This window comes from Apis mellifera, linkage group LG15, assembly GCF_003254395.2.
Source record: "Apis mellifera strain DH4 linkage group LG15, Amel_HAv3.1, whole genome shotgun sequence".
Lineage (NCBI taxonomy): Eukaryota > Metazoa > Arthropoda > Insecta > Hymenoptera > Apidae > Apis > Apis mellifera.
Window position 1 is genome coordinate 7,468,014 of NC_037652.1, and position 15,726 is coordinate 7,483,739.

General features: G+C 31.4%; 4 protein-coding genes across 25 annotated transcripts in view; 2 read left to right on the forward strand and 2 right to left on the reverse strand.

Annotated features, from left to right (window-relative positions):
* Positions 1–129: 129 nt before the first annotated feature.
* On the forward strand, positions 130–5,224 carry LOC100578286 (flavin-containing monooxygenase FMO GS-OX-like 2). 4 transcript variants are annotated; one of them, XM_016916710.2, is made up of 8 exons: positions 130–1,363; positions 1,903–2,129; positions 2,211–2,352; positions 2,434–2,567; positions 2,714–2,779; positions 2,958–3,243; positions 4,117–4,419; positions 5,018–5,156. In XM_016916710.2, exons 1-8 carry the CDS (start codon positions 1,277–1,279, stop codon positions 5,135–5,137), a joined length of 1,365 nt encoding a protein of 454 aa, XP_016772199.2. In that variant the 5' UTR covers positions 130–1,276; the 3' UTR covers positions 5,138–5,156. The 4 variants fall into 4 exon arrangements, with proteins under 4 accessions (XP_016772199.2, XP_016772196.2, XP_016772198.2 ...); XM_016916707.2 differs by having other exon boundaries at positions 133–1,363; positions 2,679–2,882; positions 5,018–5,224; XM_016916709.2 differs by having other exon boundaries at positions 134–1,498; positions 2,679–2,882.
* On the reverse strand, positions 4,988–6,471 carry LOC102656186 (trypsin-5). 2 transcript variants are annotated; one of them, XM_016916711.2, is made up of 6 exons: positions 6,213–6,457; positions 5,992–6,074; positions 5,785–5,873; positions 5,455–5,713; positions 5,226–5,373; positions 4,988–5,128 (listed from the first exon to the last, which is right to left on the reverse strand). In XM_016916711.2, the coding sequence occupies exons 1-6, from the start codon at positions 6,256–6,258 to the stop codon at positions 5,124–5,126; spliced, it is 630 nt and encodes a 209-aa protein (XP_016772200.1). In that variant the 5' UTR covers positions 6,259–6,457; the 3' UTR covers positions 4,988–5,123. The 2 variants fall into 2 exon arrangements, with proteins under 2 accessions (XP_016772200.1, XP_016772201.1); XM_016916712.2 differs by lacking the exon at positions 4,988–5,128 and having other exon boundaries at positions 5,287–5,384; positions 6,213–6,471.
* Positions 6,472–6,665: 194 nt separating this feature from the next.
* Positions 6,666–15,726, forward strand: part of pHCl (ligand-gated ion channel pHCl) — a 75,525-nt gene continuing 66,464 nt past the window's right edge. For 3 of the 18 annotated variants that reach the window (XM_006563343.3, XM_006563344.3, XM_016916460.2), the window contains exons 1-2: positions 6,676–7,167; positions 8,511–8,585. The gene's annotated coding sequence lies outside the window, so the exon portion shown is untranslated. Of the gene's footprint in view, positions 7,168–8,510; positions 8,586–15,726 lie in introns of all 18 variants that reach the window. The other 15 variants (XM_026445275.1, XM_006563334.3, XM_006563348.3 and 12 more) reach the window with 13 other exon arrangements.
* Positions 12,238–15,326, reverse strand: LOC725250 (trypsin-7-like). The gene is made up of 2 exons (XM_026445471.1): positions 15,192–15,326; positions 12,238–13,228 (listed from the first exon to the last, which is right to left on the reverse strand). The coding sequence occupies exons 1-2, from the start codon at positions 15,235–15,237 to the stop codon at positions 12,483–12,485; spliced, it is 792 nt and encodes a 263-aa protein (XP_026301256.1). The 5' UTR covers positions 15,238–15,326; the 3' UTR covers positions 12,238–12,482.

Genomic DNA, 15,726 nt, shown 5'->3' on the forward strand with positions numbered 1-15,726 from the left:
ATGTTTATATTTCAAAAAGAATCAATTTAAAAATTTGTTGCATAACTTTTAATGTATTTAAAAGGAATTCTTATTTATAATTTCATAACAAACCTTTTTTTTTTTTTTTTTTTATTTCTATATTTTTTATTATACATCGTTTGATCAATTTTATATCATCATGGATTTATTGGATTTTTCTAGATCGAGTTTATTTTTGTGTATATTTATGTGTATCTACGCATTAAGCTTTCTCTATTCTAATCTATTTTGCTGATGATTTGAAAAAAAAAAATTGCAAAACTTATAAAATCGAATGTTTTACGCAAAGAAAGGATGAATTTTTATTATTATTATTATTAAGGAAAAGGAAACAAAAAATTAATAAACAATACGACGATTTGTATACATAATCGATATTATCAAATTTTTACATTGCACTCTCAATTAAACGAGATTATGTTTTCATAAAAAGTTGTTGCAAATTTCATGTACCAGTTACAAATCGTTTATTGTATTGATAATGTAAAAAAAAATCGGATATATCGAGCAAAAGAAAAAGTTGTGAAGTGTGATGAATTGCGAAATTGTTGATAAGTGGATTGGAACGGGTTCTTTGTTCTTTTTGTTTGAATGATCCATATATATATATATATAGAAATTATTCGAACAAATTGATTATAAAAATAAGACCAATCGAGTTAAATAATAAGGAAATCATTGATAAAGGAACAAACCACAAGGATAAAAATATGAGAAACTTTTTATATGTGTCTTGATCGGTTTCTACATACATACATATAGCCTAATTTGAAATTAAACGTATTTTTAACGAAACAAAATTGATGACACAACGTTTCTTTTGTGTCGTTCGATATTTTTAAATTTTATAATATTTTGAATATTTTTTTTTTTTGAATTCATGTTTTACGAACGAAAGTTTTTTAAGAGATTGCTTTTAATGTAAATTAATTAAAAAAAAATTTGCGTATTTCATTCGATATATATAAAAGTGATTTACTTACATACATAGAATCATTAAATTATTTAATATCTTCGATTAATATGATATCGACTGAAAACTACATACAGAAAATACAACAACAATTGTAACAAGGAGATTTTTACAATAATTAATTGCTCAATACTAGGTATGTAATAAAATCGAGCATTAATATTAGATTATGAAGTTAATGTTATGATTATTTACACGGTAATGTTATAAGAGAAATACTGCTAATAAATATTTTACTTCCACTGTTGGAATAGTTTAAATATAAGATATGTATGTTTACAGATGTTGAAAATTTTATCAAAAGTGTCGTTTTTCTCGAACCGCATAGCAATTGTGATTGTGATAATATCGTGTACAGATAAGTTTGAGGTTTTTTATTTTTTCCGTTTCTACTTCTTTTTTCTTTGTTTAAAATTCCTTCCTTCTTTCTTAAGAATATAAAATAAGAGAGCAACGAACGAAAAAACTATAATTTCGTCGACGGGAATGAAACTTTCGTGTTAGGTGCATAAAATATTATCGTTTAAATTTATAACACAGTGTAAGTCGTAAGTGCTACTGTAGATTTGGCCAAAAGCTATTCCGTGTTTTCGATATACGAAGCAAAGATAACGGTCGATATTTTAATAACAATAATTCTCGATTTCCCCTTTTTCGAATTGTAAATACGATTGTACTTACTGAAAATAATTTTATATTCGAAATCGAAATAATTAATTGTACGAAATAATGACAACTGTAGCTGTTATTCCTTAACTTTTCACGAATTCATTTGTAAACACGTTGAAATCAACTTATATATTATTGCATATCGATATCCAAGGAAAAAAAAATCGTCGTTTCCTTTTTTTTTTCGTAGAAAAATTTAATTCTTTCGATGATATGAAACTTTTATATTACGCACATAGGTTACGCACGAATTGCAGATGGCTGAATTATCGAGACGAAAGGTGTGCGTGGTAGGGGCCGGCGCAGCCGGCCTTTGCGCAGCAAGACATTTCGCGCCAAATTCAAATTTCGAATTGAAAGTTTACGAACAAACGAACGATATCGGTGGCACGTGGGTTTACAAAGAAGCAACTGAAGTCGATGAAAATGGTTTGCCCGTTCATTCGAGCATGTATCGGGATCTAAGGTTGCAATATTTTTTATTAATCTTATAGAAATATGTGTTTATGCAATCTAAATTCAAATATCGAAATTTTCATTTTCGTAGAACAAATTTACCGGCGAAAATTATGAATTTTCCCGATTACCAGAGATTGAACGCAGAAGAGCCTTGCTGCGTGACGCATCAGGAAGTTCGAACTTACTTGCAAAATTACGCGAAACATTTTGATTTATTAAAATATATTCAAGTAAGGAAAAATATATCTCATTTATATTTATTTATAAATACTTGAAAATTCTTTATTATTAAAAAGATTATAATATCATAGTTCGATACAAGGGTAGAATCTGTCCGATTAAAAAAATCGATCGAAGGTAAAGAAGAATGGGTTGTCCGAGTGAAAATGTTAAAAACGAAGCAAGAGGAAGAAATTGTTTTCAACGCTGCGATCATCTGCAATGGGTGCGTGTTTCCTTCTCTTCCGATATTTAATATTAACACGATTTAAAGGATTTAATTTTTGTTCTCTCTCTCTTTTTTTTTTTTTTTTATATGCGTTATAACACAATTTAGACATTATTTCGATCCTTATGTTCCAACGATACCAGGAATGGAAAATTTTTCGGGCACCGTGATGCACAGCCATTCATACAGAAAACCAGAAGATCTGGCCGGTAAGAGCGTTTTAATTTTGGGCGCAGCAGCTTCTGGGATCGATATCGCTCTCGATTTGATCAATCACGTAACTCGAATATATCTAAGTCACAATAACGAAAGGTTATTTTGTTCGCAATCATTCCTCAACGACGAACGAATAATAAAGAATTAAAAATTAAAAATTCACATTCACAGGTTAGGTAGCGGTCTGCCGTCGAGCATAATCGAGGTGTCGGGCGTAGAAAGAGTAGAGAAGGAGAAAATTTTTTTCAAGGATCAAAGCTTCGTTACAGCGGACGTGTTCATGTTTTGCACAGGATATCGATATAGCTTCCCATTTTTGGACCAAAGTTGCGAAATACAGGTGGACAATAATTTTGTAACCCCTTTGTACAAGCATTTAATTAACAGCAATCATCCAACTATGTGTATCGTTGGCGTACCGACTGTTGTTGTTCCGTTTCCAATGTTTCACATGCAGGTAATAATTGATATATCGATTTAATTAAATTATTTCTATTTTTAATGTTTTTTAATTTTTAAAAAAAATTTTAAATAATAGCTTAATAAATATTTATATATCAATATATAAATATATATATATATATATATTTATTAATATAAAATATAAATTAATATATAAATAGTGAATTAAATTCTTTATATATATATTTATATATTTAAATATATATATAAATATTTTATTTCAAGTAAAAATAAATATTACAAAAAAAAAAACATGAAAAATATGTTTATAATTAACAAAATTAATAGTAAATTAAAAAGATATTTATAAATATAATAATTTAATTAAATTTATGTTAAAATTTTATACTAATAAATATAATTATAAATTAAATTATTATATAAATATTATTATTATTATTTTTAAATAAATTATAATGTAGTTTTTAATTAATTATAATATAGTTTTAAATTAATTATATTAATTAATTATATATAAAATATAAAAATTATTACAAATTTAGGTAAAATTATAATTAATAGAGAATTCTGAAACAATAAATGAAAGTTTTATTTGGAAATTAATTTTAATAAAGATAAATATGAGTGCCAGCTCGGTAACGATTGATTTATAAATTAATTTTTTCTAATATAGATTTAAATTGTATTATATTTATAATTAAATTTATTTATTTTAGGTGAAATTTAGAATTAATTGATAATAATTATTAATAATTTTTTTGTCATTAAAAAATTTAGTAAAAAACTAGGATTAGATATCCTATTATAAAAAAGTAATTAATATATTAAGTTATTAAATATTGAGCCAACTATATCTTCAATATCTGTGCAAAATGTATATTATTTTTCTTTTTCTTTTTTATTTTAGATACAGTATTTTCTTGCACTGTTGGAGAAGAGAATAAGTTTACCTGAGAGGTCAATCATGTTGGAGGATTCAAAATTGAAGGCGTCGAAGAAAAGACACGCGCACAAATTAATGGACAAACAATGGGAGTACAACGACTCGTTGGCCGATGCTGGACGCTTCGATCGTTTGCCAAAGTTTTATAAAGTTGGTTACGAGGTGTGGTCGAGTCAGAGGAAAATGAATCTTTCGAGCTACAAGAAGGCCAGATTTGTTATATCCAGTGACGGGGAAAGCGTTGAGTTAATCATACCGAGTAAAAGCGTGTGAGAAATATATTACATTAAATATATATTAATTTTATGATTAAAATGTTTAATAAAATTATTTGTGGAAATATATGGAATTTATATTATCTAAAGAGAGTTTAGATAAAATTTATGTTAAATTAATTATTTTGAAATAATTAAAAATTTTATAATTAAAATATAAAGAAGTAGAATTAATTTTTGTATCAGGGTTGATTAAAATTTATTTAATAATTTTAAATATCTCGAAAATAAGGGAGCTAAATTTATATAATTTTTTATATAAATTTAGAAATTAAACGTTAAACAAACTTATTAATATCTAGTTTTGTTTAGAAATAAATTTAATTTAGATATGAATATTTTAATAAATTAAATTTCATTTTAATTTATTAATTTTTATATTAAAAATTTATGGGATAAGCTATAAATTTAAAATATATAAATTATATTCAATATAATATTAAACGTACAATTAATTTTTTTAAATTCGACCGGATGATTTTTTTGTAATAATACTTATTTCTTAGATATTTTCAAAAAATATCTGGAAAAAAATATCTTGGATTAAATCATTGAATCGATCTAATTTTATTTTTAATCCATCCCAGCAGATCGATCACGTTGGTGTAGACGCCAGGCGAGTCTTGTACACCACATTCGTAGCCCCACGAAGTTATACCGATTACAGTGAAATTATTAACCAGTGGACCACCGGAATCACCCTATTATAAAATCAATGATGACTTGGTCAGAATGGATTTTTCAAAAATTTTCGACGATTTTTATCAATTATTAGAAATAAATTATAATTTACTTTACACGCATCTTTCCCTCCTTGCGAGAATCCGTAACAGACTTGACGCTCTGTTACCTCGTATCTGCCTTTATAGTCCTTTACGCACTTTCTTCGCTTCACTTTCGGCACGATAACGTATTGCAGCTTTTCCGACAACATCGGATCGAAATCCTATATAATTTCTATCCCTCTTAGTTACAGTTTCGTTCTTTTTTTTTTTTAAAATTATTCTTTACGAAACGACGAACTTACGATAAAGTAACCCCAACCGGCAATTAAACCCCAATCCGTGTTAAAATTATTAACATTTTCAGGCAATTTGACGGGTTGCGTCTTGTTGTTAAAATCGAACGGCGGATAGACTTTGAATACGGCAATGTCGTAATCGTTGTTCCGATCGTTATATTTTTCGTGGTAAGAAAATGCCGTCACGTTGTGAATAATTCCACCGAAATCGTGCCTGTTTGATCCGCTACGGACGCTGAGCGAAACTGAGGGATTATCGACAAATCTGTTGAATCAATTGCATTAAATATAATAAAACGGAGAGTAGAAGGCTTGATCTTAAAAAAAATTTCTTACGGAGTAACGCAATGAGCGGCGGTTAATCCCCATTCTTTGTTAATGATAGCAGCGCCGCATGCGTGATTATTATTTACTCTGTACGATAACTGTTATAAACAATAATTTTATTAATTTTCTTCTCTTATATATATACGAGAGAGAGACCTTTTCTTTTTTTTCTAATCTAAAAAAAAAAAAAAAATGAAAATAGATACAATTACTTGCCATGTATGGAACATTCGTGATGTTGATAAATGCTCCGTCGACGATTCGATCTTCCGAGGAAAGTTTCTGCTCGCTCGTTCTCACTAAGAAGATATTCGAAAACTTCGTCAAATAATTGTTTTTATAAATTTCATTTACACCGCTTTTCCCGCTTTTGTATAATACGAAACTAGATTTTTTTGTTTGTCACGTTAAAGTGTTCGCGAAAATAGAATACTCACATCCGAGAAATAAAAGGAAAATTTTGTAGAAAAGAAATTCATCCATATCGAATGTAGTTTACGTGTTCGAAAATAACCAACGTTGAGTGAACTTTGCATGCCAATCGCGCAAATATATCGTTTCAACTTATCGAAAGATGGAACGACGCTAAGGCATAATTATGCAAGAATTTAGTATACAGCGGTGTAAAATTATAGTATCGTTATCGTAAGATTACGTGTACCAGGATAAATGCACCGACAACACACATTTCATAAACTCGCTGGAAAAAAACGTAAAAAACTATTCGATACGATACGATACGATATTCGTTCGACGCGTCGAACGTGGCGACATATCGAACTCGAACTTTTTTTCGCGGTAAATTTCTCGGTTTAATTTTTCGATCAACGTTAATTATTTAATTGGGAATTAGCAATTATAAAATTCTTTACAGGTTGAGTCGAAAGAAAAATAAGATTGAAAATATTTATAGTCGAAACAGTGTAACGAGATCGAAGAGTAAAAAAAAACTAGTGCGAATTTTAGATAAAAGCCAATCGTTTCGCGAAACAATAGTTCTAGCAGCAGAAGAGGTGTCGAATGATTCGTTAGTTTCGTTGGTTCACGATAGTTCGGCGGTGCGTCGGTCTGGTGTCTAGTGAGCCGGCTGGTCGAGGGGTGGCGGTGTAGTAGTATCGCGCCGAAACAACCCTCAGTCTAAAAGTTATCGCGGTCGGGTGTGTGTCTCTCTGTTGACGTCTTTCTGTGCGACTATTTTCCGCATACATTTATCTAACTACGTTTCTCTCGATTGTGTTACATCCTGGACTTGATCTCGGATGGCCTTCCCGAATCTCACAGTGCGGTTCTTTTTCAATCCGACGGATAGAAGGTCAGGTTAATTTTTGAAACGAATTGACGAATCAGCGACCAAGTTTCTAAACGGACGCGTTACCAGAGAGCATCATTTCGGTGAGTCTTTTGGTCATGTGCCAAATTTGCATTCGCGAGTGACATAACGGGAATCTTTGAATTTCTGTGCGAAAATGTACACTTGAATTTGTTAATATCGATCAATGTCGCGATACTTTGATCCATAATATGTCTTTGCGTGAATGAAAATTATCTTATTCTACGATATAGATATTTCTCTATATCAGAGATTTTTCATGTTTTAAAATCGCATTTTCTTCGATAATGAAATACATAATACATAAATTTCATGTTGTTGACTCAAATTGTGATTGAATTCGTTAAAACGAAGCCTATGACGCATTTTTCATTTCAACTATTATATATACTTGTAAGTAAACATAAGAATCATAAGATCATTGAACAATATTCAAAGATTTCATGTTTCAATGAAAAAGAGATCGAGAACGATGCTAAAAAAAACTTTTTATTAAAATCCTTTTCTAAATTAATTATATTTTCATAATAAGCGTAATTCATAGAATGAGAACAAATCGAATAGATAGAATGGTTATGCGAAATAATCTAGTTAGTTTTTGTCTGTGTCAATCGATGTCATTTTAGTTTCATTCGATCGAATTCATTTGGATCTCGAGAAAGTCTTTCGATCTTAAACGTTTCGATATTTCATCGATATTATTATTCGATATTTGATCAGCCATATTGAATCGATACTTATCGAATTGTTTATCAAACGTCAAGCAAATATTTAAAATATATATATATTAATATATACCGATATTTGTCGTGTGTTAAATTTCTTTTTTAATATCTTTTTCTTAAAGTTTAAAATTTTAATTACATTTCCGTCTAATTCGTTGTTAAAGATAACCTTGAAATTAAACGTCATTCGGATTTTTTAATGTTTCGTTTCTATATAAACTTCAAACGTATAGTAACATTTTTGTTCATACACTGTTATGAACATAGTCACGCTACCCGAAATAAATTAATCGAACATATAAACTAAAATGATCGCAAGCCAATATTTTGTGATATAGAGTAAGCATAGTATTGCTTAGCGTTAAGAAGTTCGTATGTTATGACATCATTTCTATCGCAATTTGTTTTGATTCCGAACAAAATAAATGCGAAACGATTATTTCGGTTCCTTAACAATACGAATATAGAAAAATCGATTATAGTTTTGAAATAGTTTTAAAAATGCAACGATTTTCAACTATCATTTAACTAAATTGTGCATTTGAAAAGTTTTGTTGTTTTGAAAATATGAACGCGAAAATATAATTGATCATATATATTTGTTACGCGAATCAGGTTATTAAATTAGGTTAGGTTAGAATTTAATCCGATCGTTAAGAAATTTTTTTTATGATTCTTAGGAAACTTTGTCGGAAAGAAGACGTACCGTGTAGGTGTAGGATTAAATAAGGAGTTAACAAGCTACAAAGAACAGTGTAAGTAGATGTATATCGAAGGTCGATGGACACAGTTCATATTTGTAGTTTTATAAAACACATACGATCGAGCCTCGCTCGAGGACACTCGAGAATACTCGAGGATACCCGAGGATACTCGAGCCACGCAGGGCTTGCTTCCTTCGATATTAAGCACGTACGCGATTAATTACATTTTCAAAGATGAAATTTTCAGTGAGTCGTCAGTGATGTTGTGCCACGTGCATGCATATTCATTTACACATGTATATCGCATCGACTTTGTCAATTTTACGTGTGTTGCAACCTTATGAAAAGATTGTCCTCGTATATATTATCGATACGTGTAAAAACGATATTCAGCTTTCTATAGCTAGAAAGACAACAAGCACGTCGCGTCCTCCTGTTTTATATTTGATGCAATTATTTATTCGATGCGACATATTTTCAATATGTACGTAGAATAAGTTTTTCATATAAAAGATTTTTATTCTTGACAATAATTCATTTACGATGAAATTGGATTCGAATGAAATTGGAAGATAATAATTAAGAACGGAAGTTAGGTTAGGTAGGATTGTAGGAATGTTTCGAGAAAGTTGATCCTATTGGGGTTGGCACGCGCTTCTAGTGTCGAGGTCAAAAGTTCACACGCTCTCCTACTGACCAAACTATGTACATTTCGCCTGTACCGTTTCCTTTTGCTTTCTCCAATTTTTTGCCCGGAAACAATGGTATGTTAAATGATACGATGCGAGAAAATATTCAATTATCAGAATTTGTTTCCTATTCGATACTTCGATAGAAACAAGTAATCGCTCATTCGATGTCTTTATGTCGTATATATTTTTTCTTTTTTCCCTTCTCTTTTATCTTTTAATGCCACGCTCTTCCATCGCCTTTATAAATATCAAGACCGTCGGCCTATAAATATTGAAAAGCTTCTATAAATATCGATTAAAAGTGTGTACGTGTGTTAAACTAATATTATACGTTTAACGGTCAATGGGATAATAGAATTCAAAAAAAAAAAAGAAAAAAAAAAACATTAAGCGTCACGATATCGAAAGTTTTCCTCGAGAACAATTTTCGTCACAGGATGATCTCGTTTTCTCGTTTTTAAAAATTTAAGAAAAATTTAGTATTTGTATTTTTGTCACGAAGGACGGACACGCACGCGTGAGTTATTATTTAAAGAAAGGAGTGATATATAATCGAAGAGAGCGTCCCTTTACGCGACATACATATCCTTTACGCGGCTAAGGGGTCGCCGCAAGAAAGATCCGATGTTCAAGGTAAACGTATCGTTTCCTCGCAGGGTAATCGCAACTGACCTCGATCGTATCGTCCTCGTTTCCTAGGTTCGATCGTTAATTCCGCGTTGGGGCCAAGCAAACGGTCTAAAAATAATTTATCGACTGGTCCTTGCTCATGCTTTTCACCGTTTGCTTTCTTGTCTCCTTTCTCTCGTTCGTCGAACTTTGCAACGATCGATCGATTCGAGATACGTTCGATAAATCGATCGAAGAATAGATCGAGACACTATCGATACGAGTTATAACGATTCGAATCGTGACTAACCTAACCTTTGTTAAATATACATTCGTAGAAGATTCTCGAAAATTATTGTTCCATTTTTGGAAACAAAATTCGCGTTACAAAAAAAAGTTCTCCAATCATTTATCCTCTTCGTGTACACATTTTGTCGCGACACACGAACGATTAATGTTGGAAATTTATTTTTTGGCCAGCGTTTCCGATCCTCGCCAGTCGATAATCTCGAATCTCAGACGCGTTTAACCCACATAAAACTGGAACTCCAATTCCATTCCAACAAACTTATGAACGTGTACTTCGTTCCGTTGATTGCGCTATTTGTGCAAACTTTGCAAATCTTGCTCGCATCGAGACTCGAGAATCGCGCGGATGCTCGAACGGTAAATGAAAAAGAAGAATGAAAAAAATAACAAATTGAATCGTACAATCAACGATTATACGAAAGTTGGTTCGGTGACAAAATGAAAATGAAAATTTTGGCAAATATCTGACCGCTTAATCTTGACGAGTCTCGTTAATCCGTCGATAACATTGCTACTTCGAGGATAATACAGTCTCGAATTAGCTTGGCCGATGTTTCGAAAATTTAATCGATCATTCCTTGCCCGGTTATTTCACGCCACGACAACGGAACCAGAAATTCCCTTAGAATTCGTTCAGACGATGTTTCCTCGATGTCTCGGCGACACTCGGTGCAATTTGTTAATGAAAGGCGCGCGCTTTCCCCGTAGTTTCCGACTAGAAGTCCGGGAATAAGGTTAGCGCATTAGTCGAGATTGAATCGGGGACCCTGTTTGCCACAGCGAAGGGGGAATTAATTCGACTCGAACCCGTACGCGCGAAACGTTTGTTCGAAAACATTGCAGCTTCGTTGCACGTGTCGCCATACGGAGAAAATTTCCGATTTCGATATATTGGAATAGAACAATTATATTATAGAGCAAATTATATATAAAATATTTTGAATTAAACATAACCTCTATATAGAAGAATCTATATAGAATAACCTTTATATATACAAGAAACATAACCTCTATACATATAAGAATAATAGTAGTTACGAGATAGAAGAAAAATTCGATATTTCGAATCGAACGAATTTTTTATTATATTTTACGATAACAATCTTTACGTACTGAACAAATCGTTGCATGTGGCGCCACACGGAGAAAATTTCGGAATAGAACAATATCATATTGTAGAGCAAATTATATACATAAAATATTTTTGAATTAAACACATGGAAGAAACATAACCTACATATAAGAACAATAGTATTTACGAGGTAAAAGAAAAACTTGATATTTCGAATCGAACGAATTTTTTATTATATTTTACGATAACAATCTTTACGTACTGAACAAATCATTGCACGTGTTGCCACATGGAGAAAATTTCCGATTTCGATATATCGGAATGGAACAATATTATATTATAGAGCAAATTATATATATAAAATATTTTGAAATATAACCTCTATATAGAAGAATTTATATAGAATAACCTTTATATATACAAAAAACATAATCTCTATACATATAAGAATAAGAAGAATAAGAAGAAAATAGTAATTACGAGATAGAAGAAAAATTTGATATTTCGAATCGAACGAATTTTTTATTATACTTTACAATAACAATCTTTACTGAACAATACTGAACAAATCGTTGCATGTGGCGCCACACGAAGAAAATTTCGGAATAGAACAATATATTGTAGAGTAAATTATATACATAAAATATTTTTGAACACATAGAAGAAACATAACTTCTGTACATATAAGAACAATAGTATTTACGAGGTAAAAGAAAAATTTGATATTTCGAATCGAACGAATTTTTTATTATATTTTACGATAACAATCTTTACGTATTGAAGAAATCGTTGCACGTGTCGTCACATGGAGAAAATTTCCGATTTCAACATATTGGAATAGAACAATTATATTATAGAGCAAATTATATATATAAAATATATATATATAAAATATTTTGAATTAAACATAACCTCTATATAGAAGAACCTATATAGAATAACCTTTACATATAGAAGAAACATAACCTCTATACATATAAGAACAATAGTACTTACGAGGTAAATAAAAAAAAATTTGATATTTCGAATCAAAACGAATTTTTTATTATATTTTACGATAACAATCTTTACATACTGAACAAAAAGAAGAAAAAAAACATACGAGAATAAAATTCACAAGATATTACTTACAACGATATTAAGAGAAAATCGATATTTCTAATTGAACGAGTGCCTTTCTTTCTTTTATTTTTGAAATTTTTCGCGCAACAAAGAACGTTTTACACAGAAGAAAGGGCGGAAGAAGCTTTTATCGCGGAACCACTTTCACACCGTGATTCCGGTCTTGGAGGCGATCCAATCGCTGAAGGCGGCGACTTCGGTGTGGACGCCTGGGTATCCGGGCCTTGCGCAGCCGTAGCCCCAAGAGACGAGGCCCGCGAGACGGCCGTTGATGGTCATCGGACCGCCCGAATCACCTTGGCAGGCGTCTTTCCCACCCTCGGGCACGGCGGCGCATATCTGGCCGAAAGGGAGGCCCCCGTACGATTTGTAGGCTTCGTCGCACGAGCTCTTGGAAACGATCGGCACTGTGACTGTTTGAAGTATCTCGGCCGTGCCACCGCCCTCCATGACCGAGCCCCATCCAGTGATGACCGCGCCGACACCCGCCACGGATTCCTCGTTCTGCTTGAACAGTTGGACGGGTTGGCGGGTCGCGTCCAACTTGAACGGAGTCTTCACCCTCAACACGGCCACGTCGTTCTCGGGCACGCCGTAACGGTTCGTATAGTATTTCTCGTGCACGATTATCTCGGCAACGCCGTGGGTACTCCCGCCCGAGGATTTGGTCGCGGTTCCAGCGCGGACCGTGAGCCACTCGGCCGGGTAGGACATGCAGTGGGCGGCCGTCACCACCCACTCGTTCGAGATGATGCTCCCGCCGCAGAAACCGAAGCCGAAACTCTGAAGGGATACCTGGTGGGGCACCTCCTCGATCCGCGCGTCCGTACCGCCGATTATCTGCCCGGTCGGGGTGAGGGGGTTCAACACAGGTTTCGACATCGGGCTCGCTAACGGAACGTTTTCTTTTTCAGAAACGAGAAATGCGTTTGAACGATGAAGAGAGTGTGGTGATGAGAGGTAATGCGGAGGTAACTTAGGAGAAGGGAAAATACAAGATCTTGTCTTGGTCTTGGTACAGAGAAGAGAATTAAATTGAGAAGAGGAAGAGGTTGAATTTTGAATTAACATTCTTTTTTGAAAATTTGAACATTTGGAGAATTGAAGATATAGTTAATTAGTTTGTTGAAGAAAAATAAGATTCGTCTTGATACAGAGGAGAATTAAATTGAGAAGAGGAAGAAGTTGAAATTTAAATTAACATTCTTTTTTGAACATGAAAAATGTGAGTATTTGGAGAAGTAAAGATATAGTAAGTAACTAGTTTACCTATATCTTGAGAAAAATAAGATTCATCTTAGTAGAGAAGAATTAAATTAAGAAGAGGAAAAAGTTGAAATTTGAACTAACATTCTTTTTTGAACATGAAAAATGTGAGTATTTGGAGAATTAAAGATATATATGTAACTGTTTATTGGAGAAAAATAAGAATCATCTTGATATAGGAAAAAATTAAAATTAACAAGAGGAAGAAGTTGAAATTTGAACTAACATTCTTTTTTGAACATGAAAAATGTGAGTATTTGGAGAAGTAAAAATGTAGATAACTAGTTTATCTATATCTTGAGAAAAATAAAATTCATCTTGGTATAGACAAGAATTAAATTAAGAAGAGGAAAAAGTTGAAATTTGAACTAACATTCTTTTTTGAACATGAAAAATGTGAGTATTTGGAGAATTAAAGATATATATAACTGTTTATTGGAGAAAAATAAGAATCATCTTGATATAGAAAAAAATTAAAATTAACAAGTTGAAATTTGAACTAACATTCTTTTTTGAACATGAAAAATGTGAGTATTTGGAGAAGTAAAAATATAGGTAACTAGTTTACCTATATCTTGAGAAAAACAAAATTCATCTTGGTTTAGAGAAGAATTAAATTAAGAAGAGGAAAAAGTTGAAATTTGAACTAATATTCTTTTTTGAACATGAAAAATGTGAGTATTTGGAGAATTAAAGATATAAATAATTGTTTATTAGAGAAAAATAATATAGAAAAGAATTAAATTGAAAAGAGGAAGAAATTAATTTTTTTTTTGAAGATGCAAAATATGAATATTTGGAGAATTAAAGATATAGATTACTATTTACTGGAGAAAAATAAGATTCATCTTGATATAGAAGAGAATTAAATTGAGAAGAGGAAGAAATTGAATTAATTTTTTTTTAAAGATGCAAAATATTTGGAGAATTAAAGATATAGATAACTATTTACTGGAAAAAAAACAAGATTCATCTTGGTATAGAGAAGAATTAAATTAAAAAGAGAAAGAAGTTGAATTAATTCTTTTTTAAACGTGAAAAATGTGAATATTTGGAAAATTAAAGATTATAGATAACTATTTACTGGAGAAAAACAAGATTTATATTAGTATAGAGAAGAATTAAATTAATAAGAGGAAGAAGTTGAATTAACATTCTTTTTTAAACATTTGAACATAGAATTAAAAATATAGTTTACTGAAGAAAAACAAGAGTCATCTTGGTATAGGGAAGAATTGAATTAAGAAGTGGAAGAAGTTAAATTAACATTCCTTTTGAACATGAAAAATTTGAACATTTGGAGAATTAAAAATCTAATTAATTAGTTTATTGAAGAAAAACAAGATTCATCTTGGTGTAGAGAAGAATTAAATTAAAAAGTGGAAGAAGTTAAATTAACATTCTTTCTTGAACATGAAAACTTTAATATTGAAGATAATTTAGTTATTGAAGAAAAACAAGATTCATCTTGATTTTAAGAGAGGAGGTATACAGAAGGATTAAATAAAGAGAGAAATCGAATGTTAAAGTTTTTAAACCAAATATTGCTTAGAAAAGTATAATAACAATTGAGAATGAAACAATTACCTGCCGCAATGGCGACTAGTGTCAATAAATTCAGTTTGCCGTACATCTTGTCCCAATTCGGATCGAACTGTTGTCTTTTCCTAAAATTCGTATCCTATTTATACGAAAATGAATATCGGGCTTAATCCGAATATCTCGTGCAAAATGTGTTATCCATCGATAAGTGGGCTATTACACAAAAAAAGCTAGATTAAATATTCGTAAATCCATTGCTCTCTGCGAGGATTTATTGTACGAAATTGATCGATGTATCTGCCGTACCGACAGATACCTCTCCTCTTCTTTCTTTATCGCGACCGATAAAATCTTCGACAGAATCAATGAATTCATATTCAATCGAAATATTCAAATAAAGAAATCTAAGATGTGTATGAAAAATGGAACGACACATACACACACACACGTACGACAAATCATTGTGATATATTCTTTTTTTATATTATCATCGCTATCTCAAATGCATTCGATTCCTGAAATGAAAATCATTAATTATCACTTGATACGTTCGAAATCGCGGCAATTGGATAATTGGCTT